This window comes from Diceros bicornis, chromosome 13, assembly GCF_020826845.1.
Source record: "Diceros bicornis minor isolate mBicDic1 chromosome 13, mDicBic1.mat.cur, whole genome shotgun sequence".
Lineage (NCBI taxonomy): Eukaryota > Metazoa > Chordata > Mammalia > Perissodactyla > Rhinocerotidae > Diceros > Diceros bicornis.
The window spans coordinates 14,599,440-14,624,721 of record NC_080752.1 but is presented as its reverse complement, the minus strand read 5'-3'; the positions used below and the strand labels follow the sequence as shown (position 1 = coordinate 14,624,721).

The window sequence follows — 25,282 nt, the reverse complement described above, 5'->3', positions numbered from 1 at the left end:
GTAGAGGGGAATCCTACTTTTTACTTTATACCCTTTTGTACAGTTTTGAGATTTTTTACCATTAAAAAATTACTTTAAGAAATGCACCCAGAAAATAAACTAAAAGTATCATAAGTGATTGGTTTCACGAGACAATTCCTCTAAGTATAAGTGAAGAATTCTGTTCATATATCATCCAAATCACCAGTAAATCATACATTTCTGAACATGGACAAGTTAATACTTGAGACTCTGAACAGAACCTTTCCCATTTAATCCCTGCAAGCACCGTACGTAACATTCAGCCACCCCATTTTAAATTATGGTAGTCCTCTCAGCTTGAAGTCAAAATCATGGGTAGTAACCACTGTAGAATCTAAAGCTATTGGAAAGAAATTGAAAACCTGAAAGTTGAATGTTGTTTGATTGGTCTTATATAAACTGCAGCATTAAGGGACAGCCAGGTAGAATATACTTACACCATTTCCTACTGAAAAATGGAAAACAAAAAACTATTTTTAGGGTGTAATGGGAAATGTCTACCCTATTGATGAAAATATTTATTGGAAAGAGAAATAACAAGTGACACTAGGAAAAAAAAGAAAAAATTTTTATGAAGTGTTTCCACTGGAACACAAAACTGCAAAATTCTGGTGAAGAGATAATAATATGGTTTAAGTAAGTAAATATAGATAACTAGTTGTTGTTTCTTGGTAGGAGAGATTTTGACAATTAGATTTAATGGATGTGACATTTAATGAAAATGGAACCCTGCAATCTTATTTATTTTAACAACAGAGTTAGGCCAATTTAATTTCTTATTAATCTAAGATTTATTAAAATAACAAAAATTTGAAACCTAAGTAGCAATTTTATTAACAAAAGAATATTTTTAGGGAGTCCTGGTAAAGGAGCAAAGGCATTATATAATCAAAAGCATGCTTTATGTGAAAGATTATCGTTGAATTATCTGGGATCCAGCTGGATTTGATGTAGGATACATTCAGCCAACACTGCTGAGAGCCTGCTACAGGCCCAGCACCATCCTAGGAGCAGAAGACACAAACATGAACTAAGACTGAAGGAATTCATGGTCTAAATGAAAGAAGCAGATCTACAAAATATTTAAATTACAATGAGAGAAGTATTAATGTAGTAACAGTCTATAAGAATTTCTATTAGACCAGAGATAAGGAAGCAAAACACTACTACCAAGGTAGCCTAGGTAAGGATTCAGAGAAAACCCATTAATCTGGATTTTGAAAGGTTGAGCTCTTCAAGGAGTCTAGAGTATAGAAGGGTATTTTAGGCAGAGGAAAGGAAGAAAAAAGGAAAATATTAATTACACGCCTAGTTTGTACCAGACACTGTTCTTGCTATGTACTTTCAGATATAAAATCTAATCTAATATTCACAATGACACTTAAGTAGGTGTAGTTACATACTTTAAAAAAAATGGCTAGGAAAAAGATTCAGAGAGGATAAACGACTTGCCCACTGGATCACACAGCTAGAATGGAATGGTACTGGTATTTAACCTCAGGTTTGTTCAGCTCTGAAGTCCGTTCTCTTCCCACATAAGAAATTCCACAGCATAAGAAAAAAGCATGGAAGTATGAAAAGTGAATATTCAGAAAACAGTAAATAACCTGCAGTGTGTGTGTAAGATACTGTGGTATTGACTGGAACTAAAGTTAGAAAGATAAGTTGAGATAAGATTATAAGGAACACTGTATGCTAAGATAAGTAATTTATACTAAAGGTACTGGGAATCCATTGAACGTTTCTAAGCAAGAGCAATATATGATAATATCTATATTTGAAAAGATAACTGGCAACGATGTGGAAGATAAAATAGAGGAGAGAAAGACTGAAGGCAAGCAGACCAGGTAAAAGACTAGGACAAAACTGAGGAGAGATTATTGGTAAACCATCTCCTGAAGATGTGCTGACTGGATGCTGATCTGGATACATCAGCAACAAACTTTCACATAAAGTTAAGCATTCTTTGGATTGGATAGTAATTTTTCTTACCAGGACTCCCTAAACATATTTTTTTAACAGTAAAATTGCTATTTAGGTTCAGTGCTCTCCACTTATTATCTGTACATTTCTGAATGTATACTATACTTCAAAACAAAAAGTTAAATTAATGTACTGACTGTATCAAGTGGGCCAATCCTAGAACCATAAGCAACTCTTCAGAGTATTATATGCTTTGAAATATAAAGAAACAACTTCCAACGAAAATATATTGTATTGTAAATATATTACAATTAAAAATTATATGCCTTTCCAATGAATGAAATGACATTACAATAGAAAAACATACACATCTAAGCATGCAAGATTTGCAAGCATGCAAACAAACAGCAATGATTGTTTTCATGGGACTGACCAGTTGCTTTTTTTGTTGGAGAAGGGTGGTTATCACTCAAATTCTGTCTCATTCTCTTAATTAGAAGGAAACATCTGCATATGTAACTATCCCTGTTTAAATATTAAGTCTACATACCTCCTTTTACACCAGTGGAGATGAGAATGGGAGGAAGGCCATCTTCAGGAATAAGGTTCATTGCACTTCCAACAGGACTTCCAACCTGAGTTATACTCCCAGAGAATAGAGAAATATCCGTCTAGGAAAAGCAAATCAGCTAAGTGAGCATTACGGAGAGTTAAGACTTTGGCAGAATATAGAGTCAAGAATATAAATATGAATTTAAGTGAAAATTTGAAATTCATACTTTTTGAAAGATAGCACAAGATACTCATTAACCTGTGGTTTCCCAAGGAACTGGGCTTATACTATTAAAATGTTTCTAATTCTATAGATTCTCCTTTTGGCATCATCATATCATAATAAAGAGAGAAGAAGCATTGTAGCTTGGGTTAAAGCTTCCTTTACCCGGGTTTCTTTTGTCATATAAGAAAAATATTTTTAAAAACTGCAGTGCCAACAGAAACAAAATTTCAATATTATCTCATAATTTCTGAACTTTTAATGCCTTTAGGTCTACTTAAAATCTCATTTATATTGCTTTTTCAAATTAACGTTGAGGATAGTGATGACGGTTGTACAACAATGTGAATGTACTTCATGCCACTGGATTGTGCACTTAAAAATGGTTAAAATGGTAAATTTTATGTTATATATATCTTACCATGATAAAAAAAGAGAACAGAATTAACTTTGAGAAAATGTGGAAATTAAAATAGATCATCGTTTTCCATTTACTATGCAATGAAATAAAACTTGAAGTTCATTTTTCTTTGCATTAATATGCATATCACATTAGCTATACTTAATAAAGTATAATGCTGCAAAACACACTTTGGGTGGGGTTAAGTCCATTTAATTAATGATTTAATAGAATATGCTCAAAGATCTATTAAAATGATGCTCTCCTCTCTACATTCTCCATAACTCAAGTAAGAAAAAGAAGCTTTAAAAAAGTTGAAAGAAAAGCACTTAAAAACTGTTTTTTAATACATATAAGAATGTTCACAGCAGCTTTACTCATAATAGCCAAAGACTGAAAACAATCCAATTGTCCGTTAACCGGAAAATAGATAAATTGTGGTATCTCCATATGATGGTATACTACTCAGCAATAAAAATATTAATTTTTTGATGCATACAACATGGATAAATCTCATAAATATTAGGTTGAGTTTAAGAAGCTAGATACAAAACATTATATACTATATGTTTCCATTTATATGAAGTTCAAAAACAGGCAAAATTAAGCCATGGTGATACAAGTCAGAATAATGGTTACCTTGAGGAAAGAAGGGCAGATATTGACAGAAAAAGGGCATGAAGGAATCTTCTGGAGTAATGGAAATGTTCTGTATCTTCCCCTGGGTGGTGGTTATATGGTGTGTGTGTGTGTGTGTGTCTATATATATATTCATCAAGTAGTTTCCTAAAGATTAATGCTCTTTAAGTACTTTGGTATATATATTTTATACTTGAATAAAGATTAAAACTATTAAAAAAAATATGCCCATGTCTTGCCATACTTTTGTCTATACCATCTACAATTTAAGACTGTAAGTTTTTAGTGGGTTTTTGCTAAAATTTTGCAACATTCCCTCTACCTCATCATATAACAGGAAATTTGGAAAATTTTATTGGCAAACAATTATAAACTGATTTGAAGTTCCAGTATAGGAAATAAAGTAATCTACTCTAACTTGCTATTTAATGATGCATAAATCCACCGTTTAATGTCATAAGAAGTGGTCATTTGGTGTTTATTTAAATACCATCTGTGAAAATGAATTTATTTCATTTACTGAACATTTATTAAGTGACAGGCCATAAAGTGGAAAAAAATATATTCCAGTCTGGCCTTAAAGAATTTGTTTTCCCTCATTTTACCAGATAAATATTAAAATAGAGTGTTGAACAATGTGAGAGTACAGAAATAAAACAACAAACCTGGTTAAGTTTCTCTTAAACTGAGCTGAACCTTGTCTCCCTATAACATTCATTCACTAGAGCTTCCTCATTCCCTCAAAAATATTTGTTTTAAGAACCTATCATACAATCTAAGAGATATAAACAAAATGTAATAGAAAGAAAAAATCATCACTGTATAAACACCGTAATTATAACTCATTCAGGCAAGAACTGTCAAAGGACAGTAAAATCACTGGCTGAAAGATTGTTGGGGAACAGGACACTCACAGTCTCCAAGTATCACCCCTCACATTACTTATTAATTGCAAAGAGGAAAAGCTCCTTTTGAAGTGGAGAAATACAGGAGACATCAACTTAACCAATTATCACACTGATACTTCTTGATGTGTTCCAGTAAGAAACGACCATCAGGGCTGGACCCATGGCACAGTGGTTAAGTCTGGTGCACTCCACTTCAGTGGCCCAGGTTCACAGGTTTGGATCCCGGGTGCAGACCTACACCACTCATCAAGCCATGCTGTGGCGGCAACCCACATACAAAATAGGGGAAGACTGGCATAGAGGTTAGCTCAGGGCAAATCTTTCTCAAGTGAAAAAAAAAAAAACAGGAAGATTGCCAATAGATGTTAGTTCAGGGTGAATCTTCCTCACCAAAAAAAAAAAAACAAATGACCATCACTTCTATAGTATTATCATTCTTGCCAAAAGTGTTTAGTCTGAAAATAATCATGAGAAAAAAATTAGACAAATACAAATTAAGGACACTATGCAAAACGTGACCTAGATGTGTCAAAATATTAATGAGACAAAAGACAAAAAAAAATAATAAATAAGTGGGAGAACTGTTCTAAATTAAAGAAAACCAAAGAAACACGACAACTCAATGCAATTGTAACCCTTGACGGGATCCTGATTTTAAAAAATAGATTTTAGGGGGGCCGGCCAGATGGTGTAGTGGTTAAGTTCCTGCTTGGCTTCAATGGCCTGGGGTTTGCAAGTTTGGATCCCAGGCGCGGACCGACGCACCACTTGTCAAGCCATGCTATGGTGGCGTCCCATTTAAAGTAGAGGAAGATGGGCACGGATGTTAGCCCAGAGCCAATCTGCCTCAAGAAAAAAGGAGAGGATTGGCAACAGATGTTAGCTCAGAGCTAATCTTGCTCACAAAAAAATAAAAAAACAAACTAAAAAATAGATTTTATTCAATAAAGAAATTTATATATATATGTACACGTTTATAAATTAAAGCTATAAAGAACATTATTGGGACAATTGGGGAAATCTGAAAATAAGACTATATATTAGATAGTCTTATCTAATATATAACAGAAAGGGATTATATATTATATATATATTATATATATATACAGAAAGGGATTATATATTATATATATATATAATATATTTATATATAAAAATATATAAAGGGATTATATATATATATAAATATATAACAGAAAGGGATCCACTGAAAAAAAGGATCCTATGTGTATACTTTCTAATTTTGGTCCTAGGTGGCTCTGTTCTCTCACTGACTCCAAAAAAAGCAGTTGGTATTTGTCCTCTTCCGAAAACTAGGCCCCAAGAAAAGAGAATCCCATTAGCCCCGAAACTGTGACCAGTATATCCTATAAAGACAAGGTAGAGGTGCCAGCACAGTATGAGCTAGTTTCCTTAGGAAAATTATATGAGTCTTCCATTCATTAAGTCAGTGGTTTTCAACTTATTTTTAAGCTTTGGAATCCTTTTTCAAAATCTTAAATGGAAACATAATATGTAGAATAGAAAAAAGTAGATATGCTCAGGTAGAAGAGAAAGGAATACAAGGATTCTTCAGCTGCCTTCATATTGCTTGGCCTTTCCTCACCGTGGCACTCCTAGGAGGCCACGACAGACTCTAGGGAACATGGTTTGAAAACCAACGTATCAAGGGCCAGGATTCCCTCTAACACCTCTAGCTACAGAAGTAGCCTGCGTTTACCTGAGAACGACCTTCATAAGAATCTTTCTCCTGAACAAACCTCCAACGATAGAGCAAAAAAGAACTGATTTTGCCACATTTACTTTAACGCTACACACACACACATAGATGCATGCACACACAGAGTAAACTGTATCTGAAACCTACTGGGTTCCACAGAAAGGTCACTCAACTTAGAAACAGGCAAGACAGGGGCAGCACAATGCTGAGTAAAGTGGGTACTCACTTTTAGTTGCTGTTTTGTTTTCTTACCTCTGCTGGTAGAGGACTGGTAGTTACTGGCTTGACTGGGTCATGTGACACAGCCAGGGTTCCTGCAGAGGAAGTTCCATTCATTGTTAATTTGGCTGCATCAGCAACTTCTCCATTAGGCAAGATCCCATCAGCAAACCAAACTCGCCTCTGTTCTCTGGGCTGAGCCACTTGAGGAGCCAGAAAAATAAGATAGGCATCAACGTGACATTGGTAGAGTTTCTAACATCAAAGAAGAGAAGGTCACCAATTCCAGATGTACAAAGAAGTCACTATTTAGCATAATTACAAATATCAGAACTGTAACTGTGTATAAAAGTGGTTAAAAATAAAAATACACACTTAAATGTATTCTTTACTTCTATAACTTATGTGTAAAGATTTAAAACACTTTGCTTTAAAATATTAAGAGTTCTTAAATACATCTGTGATTATGTCACATACTCTGTCCTATCTCACTGACAGAGAAACTAAGGAAGGTGTTTTAAGCGCCTAGGAAATTTAACAGCAGGGAAAAATATCTAGCAATAGACATACATCTTCTAAAAGTATGAAGTTTCTGCAGGAATTAAATTTCTGGAAAAGTCATATGGTATTTTTAACGGGCAAAGATGCCTTGAAGAATGTTGAAGAATTATTAATTAATAAAGGAAGAGTTGGCACAGATACGTAAGAATTGGGAAGCAAACTGACCAGATCTTTGGCTAAAGTGTAACTGAAGAAGAAAAAGACTGATCTGGTAGTGCAAAAGTAGTTTGTATTTTAGTAAAAGAACAGGGGGAAAGCTGGAAAACTGAATCTGATGAAATGATCTCTTTAAATCCAGTTTTGGAAATCAATTCAAACAGCCAAAACAAAGCGAGACTAGGGAAGAATAACAAAAATGACAAATGAAGTAAAGAGAACAAAGATTTTAAGAAAGCAAGCCTGAACTCATAAAAATACAAGGAGTATGACTAAGGGATGATCTGAAAAGAGGGGAAAATGGGAAAGAGTATGATAATGCCAATAGAAGTCTTTGCTCTTCAAAAGGGGAGGAGGGCTATTTAGCAAGGGAAGGGAATAATACTAGACGAAAAGACATAAAATTAATGAAAGAAGATGGATTTTAATTATCAAGCGAAACTTCTTCACAAGATCATTTTAAGGAAATATATAATTGTTATTTTTACTATTCATAATCCCCTGAACTTACAAAGTGCCTTCCATCTAACAATATCATAATCATAAAGATATAATAAACTAAAATAAATTGAGCGTATAATTTTCTACCTATCACATGATATAACCCAGACCTAAAGTTCTGGATTTTATAAAGGTCTATGTACCTAACACAATATTTTCATATTTTTATATGGATAGATTAAAAATGAAAAGAGAAAATGGCAATGTATACTCCAAAAAGCAATAGTAGAATGGACTGGTCAGAAGGAAGAATTCTCATGTTCACCACTTACTAAACTCCTACAAAGAACATTAAGGTAGGCATGAGGCTTGGATTTTACAGGCTGACTTCAAATTCTGCATCTCTTTTTAAGTACAAGCAATATAATTACTCCATTCTTAAGTTGGAGAGGGTACCGGCATATTTTTAGAGGTGCCTCCAAAATATCAGGCAATACAATATTATTCTTTACTTGCCCAGAAATAGTCTCGATACATTTCTCACCTTGTTCTTCCACTTTAATAACCACCCAAAGGGACTTATCTGTGGTGTGCTGTAAAAGACTTGTGCTGTAAAATCACATCAGCACCTTTTTAGAGGAACTTGGTGAGGAAAAAGAGAGAGAATAGCACATGATCCCCTACCTTCTGCTCCAGGGTGCTTTAAAACTCCCACAGGTACCATCACAGTGGGAGGTGGAGAGCTCAGGGCTCCTGAGGCCTGAGCTTGCTGCAAGGGAGGGATAGTAGAACAGTATTCAGCAGGATTGTTAGGGTTAGGGCTCTGGCTTGAGGCACTCATCATGTTCTCCCAGGCTTGAGCTAAAGCAAATACAGACACAATCAATGTGAATGGATTGCAAAATATGGACATCAAGACCTCCACAATATTGGATAAATAATGTAGCTCCTCCTCATTAACACTCATAGTATGTCTCTCTTCCAGCTAGTGAGCGTACTTAGGAGATAGGTGATTTTATTCAATAAAGGAGACCATTTAGGTCAGTACACTATCTGGATGCAACAAATAAGAATTACATGATAATTCTGATACAGACTGATAGATCAGTCTGGGGTTAATGACTAGCTCCATGACTTCTTTAAAGGAGACCATACATTCCCTTAACAGGGAGTGAAACAACATCAAATTTACTAAGAATCTGCAACAGGGATAGCATTTAGACATTTGGCAGCAGAGGGGGGAGGGCAGGTTTAATATTCAATGCATTTTATAAAGTTCTATCAAAAATCAAAATCAAGGGCTAAGATAGCATAATTCCATTGTATGATATTTTTTGTTTCATTTCTAGACTTTTAGGCTTTTCTTAGTTGAGGTAAAATCTCATTTAAAAAATTCTGAAGCCTTAAAGCTCAGAACACCTCTCAACATTTTTGTGAATTCTGCTTTTGTACAATCATCACCCTGTGTAAAAGTATCCAGCAAAAACAACCATTTCACATCTTTGGTGTGTCTCAAAAGTCCACGACCCACTTGAACATGAAAATGTGCGACTATCACATAAGTGCCATCAACCAATATGAATGATCACAAATGTGTTAAGATTCTGTATACTCCATAATTTTACTATTAACATATTAACTATTGTCTTTAAAAGTAAATAGGATGAAAAATGCTACAGAAATGAAAGATATCAAATTTTATCTTCTAGGTTCAGGTAATATCACATGCCCAGGAATAGAAACCACCCAATTTTTTAAGCATCTTTCTCATTCAACATCAAAGAACGATCCATAAGATTTTGAAAATTTATTGCCTCCAAACTGCAGGACAAGGCTAGAAACAACATCTATGTTTCTTTGAAAGCACTGACAGGAAGAGAGGAGGAAGAGAAAAAGAGCAAGGGAAAAAAGGATAGGGAACACTGAAAAGCATCAAATTAAATATTCAGTAAAAGACCGGGCTAAGCCATGCGAGAGGAAAGACGCTGGAAAAACCAGGAAAAGTAGATTATTTTAGGATCCCCTGTTTAGGGCATCCTTGGTTTAATAAAAAGTAAGTTTTCCATATAAATCCTCTGCCATTTCCTTCATCTTTAGCTATGTCAAGTTAAAAAACAAGCTATCAAGTTGGAAGACCTCATCAAATAAAAGAGGTATTAGGTACTGTAATTAAGCAGCATGCTCTTATCTGTGGATATATGTCTGAATATGAAAGCAGGAATAAAAATCATCAATTGAGCAATAGAGTGAAATAACCACCATCTAAAAAAAATGACCCTTAAGAGTAGAGAGAATGATTCATATTTGATCAAAGTTATAAGAATTCAGAAATGGGAGGAAACTGGGTAGATCAAAGGAGATGAGAACAGATCAGATTAACTGACATGCAATAGGTTAATAAGCCAGCAACAGGAAAACATCACTATGAGCAACGCAGACAGACAGAGCAGGAGGGGCCTCAAGCAGAAGTTCCAGCCTCTAGGAGGCACAATATCCTGGCACAGGCAGCAGTGGTGTCCAAGTCCAACATTTTATTTCTATAGGTAATTGTTCTGGCAACTGTACAAAGATGCACTCAAAGAGAAAATATTATAGCCTGATCAATTTTATTGTATCTCTTTACAAGAATACTCTGTTTTTTGTTTTTTTTTTTTAATGAAAATGCTCTTGCATTCATTTCCAGTCCTGCAAAAGATGAACACTGGATAAGCTATATTTACCTTCTACTGGCCATGTTCTTTTATCACATAACTAAATTCAAAACCATTATAACAAATCTTAGTAGTATTAAGAAGATAACTGAGAGAAAAAGGCAATTTTCTATTTGATCCTAGATGCTAAAATATTTATTTTTAACAAGATGAGTGAAATAAGGTGTTAATAAGAATATATTCTAAGTTATTAAGGTATTCTCTAGATGGAGATAGCTTCCCTTGAAAGGAAAACCTCAGTCCAATTTTAACATTTCATCATCTAAGTGGTCAATAGCCCCACACCCCCACCCCTATCCCCATCCCACTCCGGTCATTTCACGGGCATATTAAGAGCCACGTGTCACCAGATTTCCCCAACAACTTCCTGCAAAACTTACCTGACTTTAGCATTCATTCATTAAACTAGACACAGGAATTCTGAGATGCTAAGATATTTTCAAAACATGGAAATTTAGCTCAACATTTTCAGTTAAAGTTATGACATTTAAGAAAGTGAGCAACTTGTACAGAAAGGCAGGAAAAAATGGTAGTCTTTTCACAGGAATTCACTTGTTCTGTCTCAATAACTGTAAATTCAACCTGTTTTAATACTTACCATTCATTAGCACTGAATGGCAGATTACACATACTCTAGCTTCCTTTCTGTCCATATATAACAGCTTACATTTCAGGCTACAGCAGGAAGCACAAAAAACCTGCAGGAAAAAGAACATACTAAATTTACTTAGGATCACAGTACAAAGGGATTAAACCAATGTTGACCAACTGACAGAGAACCTTATTACTACAACACAAAAACTTCAAAGGAAAATGCAGTTGAGGAAGCTGGGCACAAGACCCAATTCAAAAGTAAGAGTGGGATTATATGCCTGTCCGCAATAAGGAAAGTGAAAGTATTAGCCGAAAATAAAAATCTTAGCCAAGATCACACAGCAAACACATAAGAGAGAAAAACTCTGAGCTGCCCTTAGGCAAAATTCCTATACACAAAATCATATAACATGGGCATTTAAAGATAGTTACAGCTGCTATTTCTGATTGGGAACTCCGGGTTTTAACTTCTGTTTTTTACTATGCTCATGTGTGGGATAAGAATCATACCAGCTGTTTTCACTAGTTTGCTATGAAGGCCAGGAAAGATCAAAACACACAACTCAATGAAAAATAAGCACAGCACTAGCTACAGAAAATCAGAGCAGGCAACAAAAAACTGGCCATGCCAATTTTCAGCGCCTTACTTCCACCTTCCCAAGTTGGTTCCTGATAATCTTACCTTCTTCTCCCTTCCACATCAGGCAACTAGAATCTCCTTAGCTCCCTGCTAAGATTTATTTTCTTGAGAACTCATTAGTCACTTATCTCAGCAAGCTTCAAACAGGCAGAAAGTGGTCCCCATAAGGGAAAATTCTACTAATCCACTTTTTACAGCCAAGAAGTACCCTATGTCTTATAAAGATGAGCTCATGTTAAAGACAAAATGAGAGAGATCATCTCTCCTACTGGGTATAATTAATATATCTAGCTACCGTGATTACCAATTTACAGTTTTCAGAGGCTTTACATTCTCAAAATAACTCTGAGACGTGGGGCGAACAGGGATATATTATCTTTATTTTCTATCAGAAGAAACTGAGTTTGGATGGTTAAATGACTTGCTCAAGTTCACAGCAAATTTTATGAATACTAGGAACTTTACACGTATTATCTCATTTAACTTCAAAAATTCTATGAAGACACTCATTTATAATTAACAGAGTTAAATAAACAAAAGTTAAGCAAAACTGCTCAGTTGTACAGCTAGGAAGTTATGTAAGTCTCCAAAGACTCTGTTCTTAACCACTGTGTAATACTGCCTCACACTAATTCACATATTTCATTGTAATTTGAAACTTGACTTTTCTTTCTCCCTCACCATGACCACATTCAGTCAGTCACTAAGTCTTGCTGGTTCTCCCTCTTAAATGGTTCTCCCCAAATCCCATCTCTTCCTCTCCATTACTAATACTGCTGCCTTTATTCAGGCCCTTATTATTTGAGGCCTAGAAGATCATCATAATCAATTATCTGTCCTAGTCTTCAGATGTCTTTCCAATTCATCTTTCACACAAAAACTAAACGACAGAACTTTCCAAAAATAAATTTAATTGTGTTAATCTTCTTGAAATCTTTCAATAACCTTTCTAATCAAGAGGTAAAACCAAGAAGCTATCATTAACTTATTTATTCCACAAATATTTGAGTCCCTACTATGTGCTGGACACCAGGCTACCTCACTGGGTGTGGCAGTGAACAAAACAGACGTGGCCCTTGCCTTCGTGGAATTTACATTACAAAGGTTATAATCTAAAATCAAATGATCACACAAGTGAATGTAAAATTACTTGCTTCAAAAGAAGTATATGGTAAAATAAGATCATGTAATCTAGGCTTCATCTAGATTGGCAGGTTCAAGGAAGGTTTTATTTAGGAAATGACAGAGATAAAATCTGAAGGATAGGTACGAGTTTTCTATGCATAAAATAGTACCACGGAGAGAGATAATAAAAAGCAGAGTAAATACCATGTGCACGGGTCCCATTAGGAGAAGAAGCATGGCTCCATCAAGAACTTAAAAAAACTTAATGTGGCTAGAGGCCCTGAGAGTTAAGGGATGCATGGAATAAGATGAGGTCAGACCAAGCAAAGGTTCTACAGGTTGTATTAATAATTTTGGTCTTTTTAATAGAACAGTGGGAAATCACTTATATGTTTTAATTGAAGAGAAAGACATGATCAGACATGCATGGCTACAGTATGGGAAAAAAAATGGAGGGGAGCAAGAACGGATTAGAGATGGTTCAACACACAAAAATCAATCGATGTACTACACATTAACAGAATGAAGGAAAATGCCCATACGATCATCTCAACTGATGTAGAAAAAGGATTTGACAAAATTCAATACCCTTTCATAATAACAACACTCAAAAAACTAGACACAGAAGGAAACTACCACACATAATAAAAGCCATATATGAAAAACCCACAGCAAACATCATACTCAAAGTGAAAGGCTGAAAGCTTTTCCTCTAAGATCAGGAACAAGGCAAGGATGTCCACTTTTACCATTTCTATTCAACATACTACCGGAAGTTCTAGAAAGAGTAATTAGGCCAGAAAAAGAATGCCATAAAAGGAATTCAAACTGGAAAGGAACAAGTAAAATTATCTCTCTTTGCAGATGACATGATCTTATAAGCAGAAAACCCTAAAGATTCCACAAAAAAAACGGTAAGAACTAATAAATGAATTCAACAAAGTTGCAGCATACAAAGTCAACACACAAAAATCAATTGCATTTCTAGACACTAATAATGAACAATCTGAAAAGGAAATTACAAAAACAATTCCATTTACAATAGCATCAAAAAGAATAAAATAATAGACTGGATAAAATATTTGTATTATATAAAATAGACAAAGGGCTAAGATCCATAGTATATGAAAAGCTTCAATAAACTAAATCAGGAAAATACAAATACCTCCAAGGAAAAACAGGCAAAGAACTCACAGGTAAATTCACAGAAAAATAAATAAAATGGCCAATAAATCAAAATATACTAAATATTACTCATGACAAAATAAAAATTAAAAGAATGAGATATTCTTTTTCTATTGTACAAGCAAAGATTTTTTTGGGGGAAAAAAAACAACCGGATATTATCCAATGGTGGTGAGAGTATAGAGAAAAGAGGAATTTTCTCTCATATCCTGCTGATGGTAGTATAATTTAGATTGATTTAGCAATATTTTTTTAAATTTTAAGTGTTCATTCCCTTTGACTCAGCACTTGCAATTTTAATTTCTCCTACAAAAACCACCCACATGTGCAAAGAGACATATACAAGAATTATCTCTGTACAGTTTGTAATAGCCAAAAGTTGTAAACAACCCAAACAGACATCAGTAGAGAAATGGTTAAACTGCAATATAACTATAAAATGGAATGTTGTGCAGTCTGTAAAAAGAATGAGATAGTTCTGTATGTACTGACTAACACGGAAAAGTAAAGTAAAATAGTCAAGTTGGAGGATGAGAGTTGGGTGGAAATAGGGCCTTTTTCTTTCTCTTTTTACTTTATATAATTTTTTTGGGTGTTGGATTGGGATATTTTAACTTTGAGTAGAGCTTTTTCGTTATTTGAAAAAAAACAGAATAATATTAGTTGGTGTTACAGGTTGAACTACGTCTCCCCCAAATACAGATGTTGAAGTCTTAACCTCCAATACTTCAGAATGTGATCTCATTTGGAGATAGGGTCTTTATAGAGGTAATCAAGTTAAAATAGGTAATCAGGGCGGGCTCCTATCCAGTATGACTGGCAACCTTATAAAAGGGGAAATTTGGACATAGCACACATACAGGGAAAATGCCATGTGAACATAAAGACGGCCATCTACAAGCCAAAGAAAGATACATGGAACAGATCCTTCATAGCCCTCAGAAGGAACCAACCCTGTCACCACCTTGATCTTAGACTTCTAGCCTCTGGAATTGTTACACAATATACTTCTGTTGTTTAAACCATCCAGTTAGCAGTAGTTTGTTACAGCAGCCCTAGCAAACTAATACAGTTGGAAACTTTCAGAAGTAGAGGACTTGTGCTTTGGGAAAATAATCTCAACTAGGAATGAAAAAAACCAAAAATATCTTTTTAAAAAGCAAGGTAGGGGGAAGCATAATGCAGTTAAACAGAAGGACCCAAAAATACTCATCCTTCCCAATATCATGGGCCTAACAATAGTGTAGAGGGGATCCTTTATGTTTCCAATGGGATTTGAGAAAGGCACAGAAGTTAGTTAGAAAAGTGGATGACTTGCCAAGAGACTACCTAGAATGGCAAAGAAATGGGAGACAGGCAAAGGGATGCATTTCTGTGGGATCACCCATGCCAGAGAACTACATGGAATCGAATATAACATATATCACAAAACCACCACTGGACAGTGCCTATGACTGACACAGAAAGTGTACCACGATATAAAATAGAAGAGACACCTGGAAACGCTGGCCTCATTCTCAAAAAGACAAGGACTATGATATAATAAGATCCTTAGGTCATGAGAATCAGTACCATGGAGAAGATAAGGCAGAATCTAAGAGATTTGAACCAACTAAGAATGGGTTAATAATCCTGGATTTAAAATTACTGGATAATACTGAATTTGCCTGAAAAGACCAAGAGGAAGTTGTCTGCCATGAGCCAGGTTAGTCAATGTTTTTCAACAAGGGCACTCTTGACATTTGGGGTGGGCCAATTCTTCACTGGGCAGCACTGCTCTGTTTAATGCAGGACGTTTAGCAGCCTTGGTCCCAGCCTACTAAGCGCCAGTAGCAACCTCAGTCACTTTAACAACCAAAAACACCCCACTTCATTCCAAACATCATCTAAGTATCTTCCCCAGTTCTCTGAGCTAGAGGCTGAGAGCTAAAAATTAAAATCAGTACTTTTCTAGTACTCATTATTTCTTAATGAGAACTACATATTTGTACATGTGAACTTCACTTATTATACTGCTGAATTGTCATGCCATACTCCTTTATTATCACAACTAACACAATCCCTTGTAATCTACTGCATTTATTTAACTTATTCTCCATTTTCTCAAACTAGAATGTAAACTCTGTGCAGCAATGAACTAAAGTACTTTTTTTTTTTAAATTATTTATTTATTTTTTGCCCCCAAAGCCCCAGTAGATAGTTGTATGTCATAGTTGCACATTCTTCTAGTTGCTGTATGTGGGACGCGGTCTCAGCATGGCCGGAGAAGCAGTGCGTCAGTGCGAACCCGGGATCCGAACCCAGGCCGCCAGCAGTGGAGCGCACGCACCTAACCACTAAGCCATGGGGCTGGCCCTAAAGTACTTTTAATACTGATATCACAGTGCTTGAAATAAAATAGGTACTTTATAAATGTTTATTGTTTCCTTGATTAGAAAAATTCTTACACAAATGAATATATGAATGCAGAAATAAACAATGTGCACTTATCTGGGAAGGGCTATATCATACACGCCAAAATTCACAACTTTAAAAATGACAAACACATTTTAAGCCGTTTATCAATAACAGTGGCCTCAAGTTTTATAGGCCAAATGGTTATGAATGACCTTAAATGACAGGATCTGTATGACCTGCCTAACAGTAGAAAGACAAATTAAGATGATTTATAATAGATATGCTATACAATATTCCAGCTAAGTATTGGTTAAAAAGTTCCATTTGTAATTTTACATGTAATCTTCTTTAATGTGGCACTTCTGGGTTCCAGTCTCAACTTTTATCATTCATTAGCCAAATGACTTTATGGAAATAATTTAAATTCTCTGAGTCTCAGTTTTTCCTCATGTGGAGAACTGAAATGTTAATATTCTCCTCATAAGGCTTTTATGAGAATTAAATGAAATAATACATGTAAAATTGGTAGCACATAATAGGTACTGAATGTATGATAGTTTCCTTATTTCCCTTTCCTTTCCTTTTAAAATTTCCCACTCGTGGCTTTCCATGTAACAAATCCTACTGCCAAATTTATGAACAAGCTTTATACTCAAGCACCACTTTGTGGCTATTTATACTCCTTTACAGTGTGAATAACACTCCTTTGTAATTCTTGAAAATTCAAATCATCAAATTCTCACTTATTTCTTTCAAAATTAGAAAGAGGAAAAAAAATGATATCCCAGGTCTTCAAAAAGCTCTGTAATTATGACAAAAATAACTGCCTTGCAAGAAGAAAAAACAGGAGAGGAAAATACTTGTGACTGACCAGTCCAGCTGCTCACAAAGACCAGTGACAGTAACAACTTGCAAAAATTCTTAAGTGCAGAAGAGTACTTTACTCTTGCTTATTAGCAAATACCAAAATCAATGCAGTGAGACCTAAAGCAGTTCAGTCAGATTCCAACCATGCCTCTACCCAAACACCTGTTCCAACTTTACTGTTATTAATTGAAAATAATAATTATTATCAGAGTTATTTCAAGAGTATATCACAGGAAGGGCTGCAAAGGGTCTTTAATTTCACCTTTCAACATTATTTCCAAGTGAGGCTATACAAACAGAAAGATACAACACCAGAATTTTAAGAAAATAACATTCAACATAACACTTCAAATTTGCTTGAAGTTATCAGACTCATTTCCTTTAATATACGATGAATTAATTTTTTTTATTGTGAACTTTTTGTTGTACATTATTGTTTATCAGTCACCATATAAGTGCATCCCTCCACCCCTTGTGCCCACCGCACCCCACCCCAGCCCCTGGTAACCACCAAACAGTTCTAACTGTTCGTGTGTTGGTTTATCTTCCACATATTAGTGAAATCATGCACTGTTTGTCTTTCTCTTTCCGGCTTATTTCACGATGAATTAATTTTTATATATCCTTATTACCTTGTGAATAACGCATTTATATTGCGTTGTAGTAAGTTTTATGTGTGGGTTAAAAAGTGCTAATTTGTAAAAGGCAAGCAATTAAAACATATCCCTATATTTGTCACCATATTCTGGCCATTCTTCATTTTGTAAGCTTTTTATTACAGAAATTTTCAATTGTATAAAAGTAGATAAAACAGCATAACAAACCCCCAAGTGCCCATTACCCAACTGAAACAATTATCAAATCCAATTCTGATCCACTTCTCCCCCATTTAATCATTTTGAAATAAATCTCAGATATCATTTCATCATTAAATATTTCAGTATATATCTCTGAAACATAGGGATGATTTTAAAATAATATCATCACACCTTAAAAAATTAACAATTTCTTAATATCAAATATTCAAGCAATGTTAACATTTTTAATAGTCTCATATTTTTAATAGACTTTATTTAATATATGTACATATTTTAATAGACTTTACTTTTTAAAGCAGGTTTGGGTTCACAGCAAAATTAAGTGGAAGGTATAGAGATTTTTCCATATACCCTTGTCCCCACACATGTCTAGCCTCCCCAACAACCCCCCACCAGTGGTACATTTGTTATAATCAGTGAACTTACATTGACATATCATTATCAAAGTCTATAGTTTAGAGTTCACTCTGGGTGTCATACATTCTATGGGTTTGGACAAATGTATAACGACATGTATGTACCATTATAGTATCAGAGTAATTTCACTGCTCTGAAAATCTTCTGTGCTCTGCCTATTCATTCCTCCCTCTCCACTAACCCCTGTAATCACTGATCTTTTTTACTGTCTCCATAGTCGTGCCCTGAGAATGTCATACAGTTGGGATCATACAGTATGTAGCCTTTTCAGATTGGCTTCCTTCACTTAGTAATATGCATAAGATTCCTCCATGTCTTTTCATGGCTTGATAGCTCATTTCTTTTTAGCAGTGTATAATATTCTATTGTCTGGATGTACCACAGTTTATTTACCCATTTACCTACTCAAGGACATCTTGGTTGCTTCCAAGTTTTGGCAATTATGAACAAAGCTGCTATAAACATTTGTGTGTAAGTTTTTGTGTGAACATAAGTTTTAAACTTATTTGTATAAATACCTAGGAGCATAACTGCTGGATTGTATGGTAAGCCTATGTTTTTCTTTGTAAGAAACTGCCAAACTGTCTTCCAAAGTGGCTGTACCATTTTGCATTCCCAACAGCATTGAATGAGAGTTCCTGTTGCTCCACATCCTCACCAGTATCTAGTGTTGTCAGTGTTTTGGATTTTGGCTGTTCTAATAAGTGCGTAGTGGTGTCTCATTTTTGTTTTAATTTGCATTTCCCTGGGCTGGCCCCATGGCTTAGCGGTGAAGTGCACGCACTCAGCTACTGGCGGCCCGGGTTTGGATCCCAGGCGCACACCGATGCACCGCTTCTCCGGCCATGCTGAGGCCGCGTCCCACATACAGCAACTAGAAGGATGTGCAACTATGACGTACAACTATGTAATGGGGCTTTGGGGGAAAAAAAAAAAGGAGGAGGACTGGCAATAGATGTTAGCTCAGAGCCCGTCTTCTTCAGCAAAAAGAAGAGGATTAGCATGGATGTTAGCTCAGGGCTGATCTTCCTCACGAAAAAATAAATAAATAAATAAATTTGCATTTTCCTTATGATACATGATGTGGGCATCTACTCATATGCTTATTTGCCATCTGGATATCTTCTTTTGTGAAGTGTCTGTTAAGGTCTTTGGTCCATTTTTTAATCAGGTTGTTTGTTCTTATTGTTGGGTTTTAAGAGTTCTTTGTATATTTTGATAATAGTTCTTTATTGGAAATGTCTTTTGCAAATATTTTCTCCCAGTCTGTGGCTTCTCTTTTCATTCTCTTGACAAGGTAATTCACAAAGCAGAAATTTATTTATTTGTGAGGAAGATTAGCCCTGAGCTAACATCTGTTGCCAATTCTCCTCTTTTTGCTGAGGAAGATTGGCCCTGGGCTAACATCCGTGCCCATCTTCCTCTACTTCATATGGAATGTGGCCACAGTGTGGCTTGACAAGTGGTGCATCGGCATGCACCCGGGATCCGAACTTGTGAACCCCAGGCCCCCAAAGCGGAGTGCACAACCTTAACCGCTACGCCACCAGGCTGGCCCCCAGAAATTTTTATTTTTAATGAAGTCCAGCTTGGCAATTTTTTCTTTCATGGATTGTGCTTTTGGTATTTAAAAAGTCATCACCAAACCCAAGGTGATCTAGATTTTCTACATTATCTTCTAAGAGGCTTATATTTTTGTGTTTTACATTTAGGTCTGTAATCCATTTTGAGTAAATTTTTGTGTAGGGTGTAAGGTCTGTGTCTAGATTCAGTTTGTTGCACTGTGGATGTCCAGTTGTTTCAGCACCATTTGCTGAAACAACTATCTTTTGCCCTTTGTATTGCCTGTTTCTTTGTCAAAGACGACTACATTTATGTGTCTATTTCTTTTTTTTTTTTTTTAATAATTTTATTTATTTATTTTTCCCCCAAAGCCCCAGTAGATAGTTGTATATCATAGTTGCACATCCTTCTAGTTGCTGTATGTGGGATGCGGCCTCAGCATGGCGGGAGAAGCGGTGCGCCGGTGCGCACTCGGGATCCGAACCTGGGCCGCCAGCAGCGGAGCGCACACACCCAACCGCTAAGCCACGGGGCCGGCCCATATGTGAGTCTATTTCTGAGCTCTCTGTTCTGTTCCACTAATCTGTCTATTCTTTCACCAATACCAAACTGTCTTGATTACTATAGCCTTACAGTAACTCTTGAAGTCTCGTAGTGCCAGTCCTCCAACTTTGTTGTTCTCCTTCAATATTTTTTTTTTAATTTTATTTATTTATTTTTCCCCCAAAGCCCCAGTAGATAGTTGTATGTCATAGCTGCACATCCTTCTAGTTGCTGCATGTGGGACGCAGCCTCAGCATGGCCAGAGAAGCGGTGCGTCAGTGCGCGCCCGGGATCCAAACCCGGGACGCCAGCAGCGGAGTGCGCGCACTTAACCACTAAGCCACGGGGCCGGCCCATCTGCTTCAATATTGTGTTGACTATTCTGGGTCTTTTACCTCTCTATATAAACTTTACAATTAGTTTGTGGATATACACAAAATAACTTGCTGGGATTTTGATTGAGATTGCACTGAATCTATAGATCAAGCTGGGAAGAACTGACATCTTGACAATATTGAGTCCTCTGCTCCAAGAACATGGAATATCTTTCCATTTATTTAGTTCTTTAATTTCTTTCATCAGAGTTTCGTAGTTTCTCTTACATAGATGTTGTATATATTTTGTTAGATTTATACTTAACGTATTTCATTTGGGGGAAGTGTAATATAAATGATTTTTTTTTATTTCAAATTCCACTTGTTCATTGCTGGTATATAGGAAAACGACTGACTTTTGTATATTAACCTTGCATCCTACAACCTTGCTATAATCACTTATTGGTTCCAGGAGTTTTTTTGTTGATTTTTTCAGATTTTCTACATAGGCAATTATGTCATCTGTGAACAAGAGAGGTTTATTCCTTCCTTCCCAATCTGTACACCTTTTATTTCCTTTTCCTGTCTTGACTTAGCTAGGACTTCCAGTATGAATGTTGAAAAGCAACAGTGAGAAGGGACTTCCTTGCCTTGTTCCTGATCTTAGTAGAAAAGCTTCAAGTTTCTTACACCATTAAATATGATATCAGCTCTAGGTGTTTTGTAGATGTTCTTTATCAAATTGAGGAAGTTCTCCTCTTTTCCTAGTTTACTGAGAGTTTTTATCATAAATCAGTGTTTGCTTTTGTCAAATGCTTTTTCTGCATCTATTGATATAAGTGTGTGGTTTTTCTTCTTTAGTCTGTTGATGTTGGATTATAGTAATTGGTTTTCTAATGTTGAACTAGCCTTGCATACCTAGGATAAATCCTACTTGGTCATGGTGTATAATTATGTTTATACATTGTTGGATTCAATTTGCTAATTTTGTTGAGGATTTTTGCATCTATGTTCATGAGAGATATCGGTCGTAGTTTTCTTGTAATGTCTTTGGGTTTGGTTTTAGGGTAATGCTGGCCTCATAGAGTGAGTTAGGAAATATTCTCTCTGGTTCTATCTTCTGAAAGAGATTGTGGAGAATTGGTATAATTTCTTCCTTAAATGTTTGGTAGAATTCAGCAGTGAATCCATCTGGACTTGGTGCTTTCTGCTTTGGAAGGTTATTAATTATTGATTCAATTTCTTTGATATAGGTCTATTCACATTGTCTATTTCTTCTTGTGTGAGTTTTGGCAAATTGTATCTTCAATACGATTGGTCCATTTCCTATAGGTTAGCAAGTTTGCGGACATAGAGTAGTTCATAGTATTACTCTATTACCGTTTTAATGGGATGTGTAGTGATGTCCCTTCTTTCATTTCTGATATTAGTAACTTGTGACCTCTTTCTTTTTTCTTCATTAGCCTGGCTAGAGACTTATCGATTTTATTAATCTTTTCAAAGAACCAGCTTTCAGTTTCATTAATTTTCTCTACTGATTTCCTGCTTTCGATTTCATTGCTTTCTGTTCTGACTTTTAATATTTTTTTCTTCTGCTTACTTTGGATTTAATTTGCTCTTCTTTTTCTGATTTCCTAAAGTGGAAGCTTAGACAATTCACCTTAGATCTTTCTTCTTTTCTAATATATGCATTCAATGCTGTATTAGTCTTATATTTTTAATATAGTATTTTATATTAAATTTTATGAATATATTTAAAATTTTTTTATTTTATCTAGCTTTTTAAGGTTATGTTTGAATCAGGAATCAAATAAGGTCCATACACTATGATTGGTGAATATGGCTCAAGTCTCTTTTATTATATAGGTTCTCCTTCAAAAATACTTTATTGAAGAAACTGAGTCCTGTACTTTCCCACAAGCTGGATTTCACTGATTGACATCTTGTGGTGGTGTTTAACATGTTTCTCTAACTCTGTGTTTCCTATAAATTATTGGTAGATCTAGCAATTTGATCAGATTTGAGTTTGACTATTTTGGCAAGACTATTTCATAGATCCTGAATTGTTTTTAATTGAATCAATATTAAGAACCACCATAAGAATTAAAAACAGAAAGAAAAAGAGAACAATTATCCAGAATTCTACCGATTAAAATCACCTGTTTTCAATTTTATATGTTCCCTTTAGATATCCTTGTTTTTATGCCCAAGAATAATTTTAATAATTATAAACACAGCTTAACTATGAGTTTCCATTTTATTTTATTCATATACCATAAGCATTTCTGTGTGTGTATGTGTGTGAGTGTGTGTGTGTGTGTGTGTGTGTGTGTGTGTGTGTGTGTGAGGAAGATCAGCATCCCATGCCAATCCTCCTCTTTTTTTGCTGAGGAAGATTGGCCCTGGGCTAACATCCATGCCCATCTTCCTCTGCTTTATATGGGACACCGCCACAGCATGGCTTGACAAGCGGTGCGTCGGTGCACGCCCAGGATCCAAACCTACGAACCCTGGGCCGCGGAAGCAGAGCGCGTGCACTTAACCGCTGCACCACCGGGCTGGCCCCCATAAGCATTTTTCATATTGCCTTATAATAATTATTTTTAATGGCTCAATCAAATGTATACATATTTAATTTATCACTATCCAATTTTTGACAGAAATTATTTCAAATGTATTTGCCATTTTAAGTAAAACTAAAAGGAACATCTTGTTGTTTACAGCTCTTGTTCTCTGAGAATTATTTCCCCAAAAAGGAATTATTAGCTCTAAGAATTGATACATATGGCTTTTTTTGTGTGTGTGAGGAAGATTAGCCCTAAGCTAACATCTGTTGCCAATCCTCCTCTTTTTGCTGAGGAAGACTGGCCCAGGGCTAACATCCATGCCCATCCTCCTCTACTTTATATGTGGGACACCTGCTACAGCATGGCTTGATCAGCGGTGCGTAGGTCTGCATCTGGGATCCAAACCTGCGAATCTCGGGCTGCCAAAGCGGAGAGCATGAACTTAACCACTATGCCACTGGGCCAGCCCCACCCCATAAACACGCTGGTTTCAACTTAACATAACCTACACTGAGTATTATCAACATTTTCTATTTTTTGATATAGACATCAAATTGTAATTTCTACCTCTTAATAACTAATAAGTTTAAATATTTCTTCACTGTTTACTAACCCACTTAAACATCTCTTTTGCCCATTTATATACTGAAAATGTGATGGTTTTAACAATTTGTATGGATGCTTTATATAGCAAAGACACTTTGTCAATTGACATTCTGTAACCAACTTCGGATTTGTTCTGTCAAAGGAAGCATTGATTTAAGACTCAATATTCTACTATGTGTTTTTCAAATAATTCTCTTCTGGTTTAAAAAAACTGTGACCAACCTAGATGAAATGGACAAATTCCTAGAAACACCACACCTACCAAGTCTGAATCAGGAAGAAATAGAAAATCTGAATATATCTATCACTAGTACAAAGATTGAATCAGTAATCAAAAATCTCCCAACAAAGAAAAGTTCCAAATCAGATGGCCTCACTGGTAAATTCTACCAAACATTTAAAGAACACCAATATTTCTCAAACTCTTCCAAAAATCTGAAAAGGAAGGAACACTTCCTAAATCATTCTATAAGGCCAGCATTACCCTGATACCAAAGCCAGACAAAGATACTACAAGAAAACTATAGACCAATATCCCTTATGAACATTGATGCAGAAAACATCCTCAATAAAATACTAGCAAACTAAATTCACCAGCATATTAAAAGGATTAAAAACCATGACCAAGTGGGATTTATTCCTTGAATGCAAGGATAGTTCAACCTAGGAAAATCAATCAATGTGATACACACTAATAGCGTGGGGAAAAAAATCCACATGATCACTGATACAGAAAAATCATTTAACAAAATTCAACACCCTTACATGATAAAACACTCAACAAACTGAAAATAGAAGGAAATTATCTCAACATAATAAAGGCCACATACAAAATCCCACAGCTAATATCATATGCAACAGTGAAAGACTAAAAGCTTTTCCTGTAAGATAGGAACAAGATAAGGATGTGCACTTTTTTAATTTTATTGATTTATTATTTGTGTGAGGAAGATCAGCCCTGAGGTAACATCCATACTAATCCTCCTCTTTTTGCTGAGGAAGACCAGCTCTAAGCTAACCTCTATTGTCAATTCTCCTCCTTTTTTTCCCCAAAGCCCCAGTAGATAGTTGTATGTCATAGTTGCACATCCTTCTAGTTGCTGTATCTGGGACACCGCCTCAGCATGGCCAGAGAAGCGGTGCGTCGGTGCGCGCCCGGGATCCGAACCCGG

General features: G+C 35.6%; 1 protein-coding gene across 2 annotated transcripts in view; it reads right to left on the bottom strand.

Annotated features, from left to right (window-relative positions):
• ZFYVE9 (zinc finger FYVE-type containing 9) overlaps window positions 1–25,282 on the bottom strand; it is a 200,316-nt gene that overhangs the window by 62,428 nt on the left and 112,606 nt on the right. Inside the window, exons 5-8 of one of the 2 annotated variants that reach the window (XM_058552413.1) lie at window positions 11,073–11,172; window positions 8,448–8,624; window positions 6,639–6,808; window positions 2,495–2,615 (exon numbers count right to left, since the gene is read on the bottom strand). In XM_058552413.1, the coding sequence (XP_058408396.1) occupies window positions 2,495–2,615; window positions 6,639–6,808; window positions 8,448–8,624; window positions 11,073–11,172 (568 nt within the window). The remainder of the gene's footprint in view (window positions 1–2,494; window positions 2,616–6,638; window positions 6,809–8,447; window positions 8,625–11,072; window positions 11,173–25,282) is intronic. The other variant, XM_058552414.1, reaches the window with a different exon arrangement.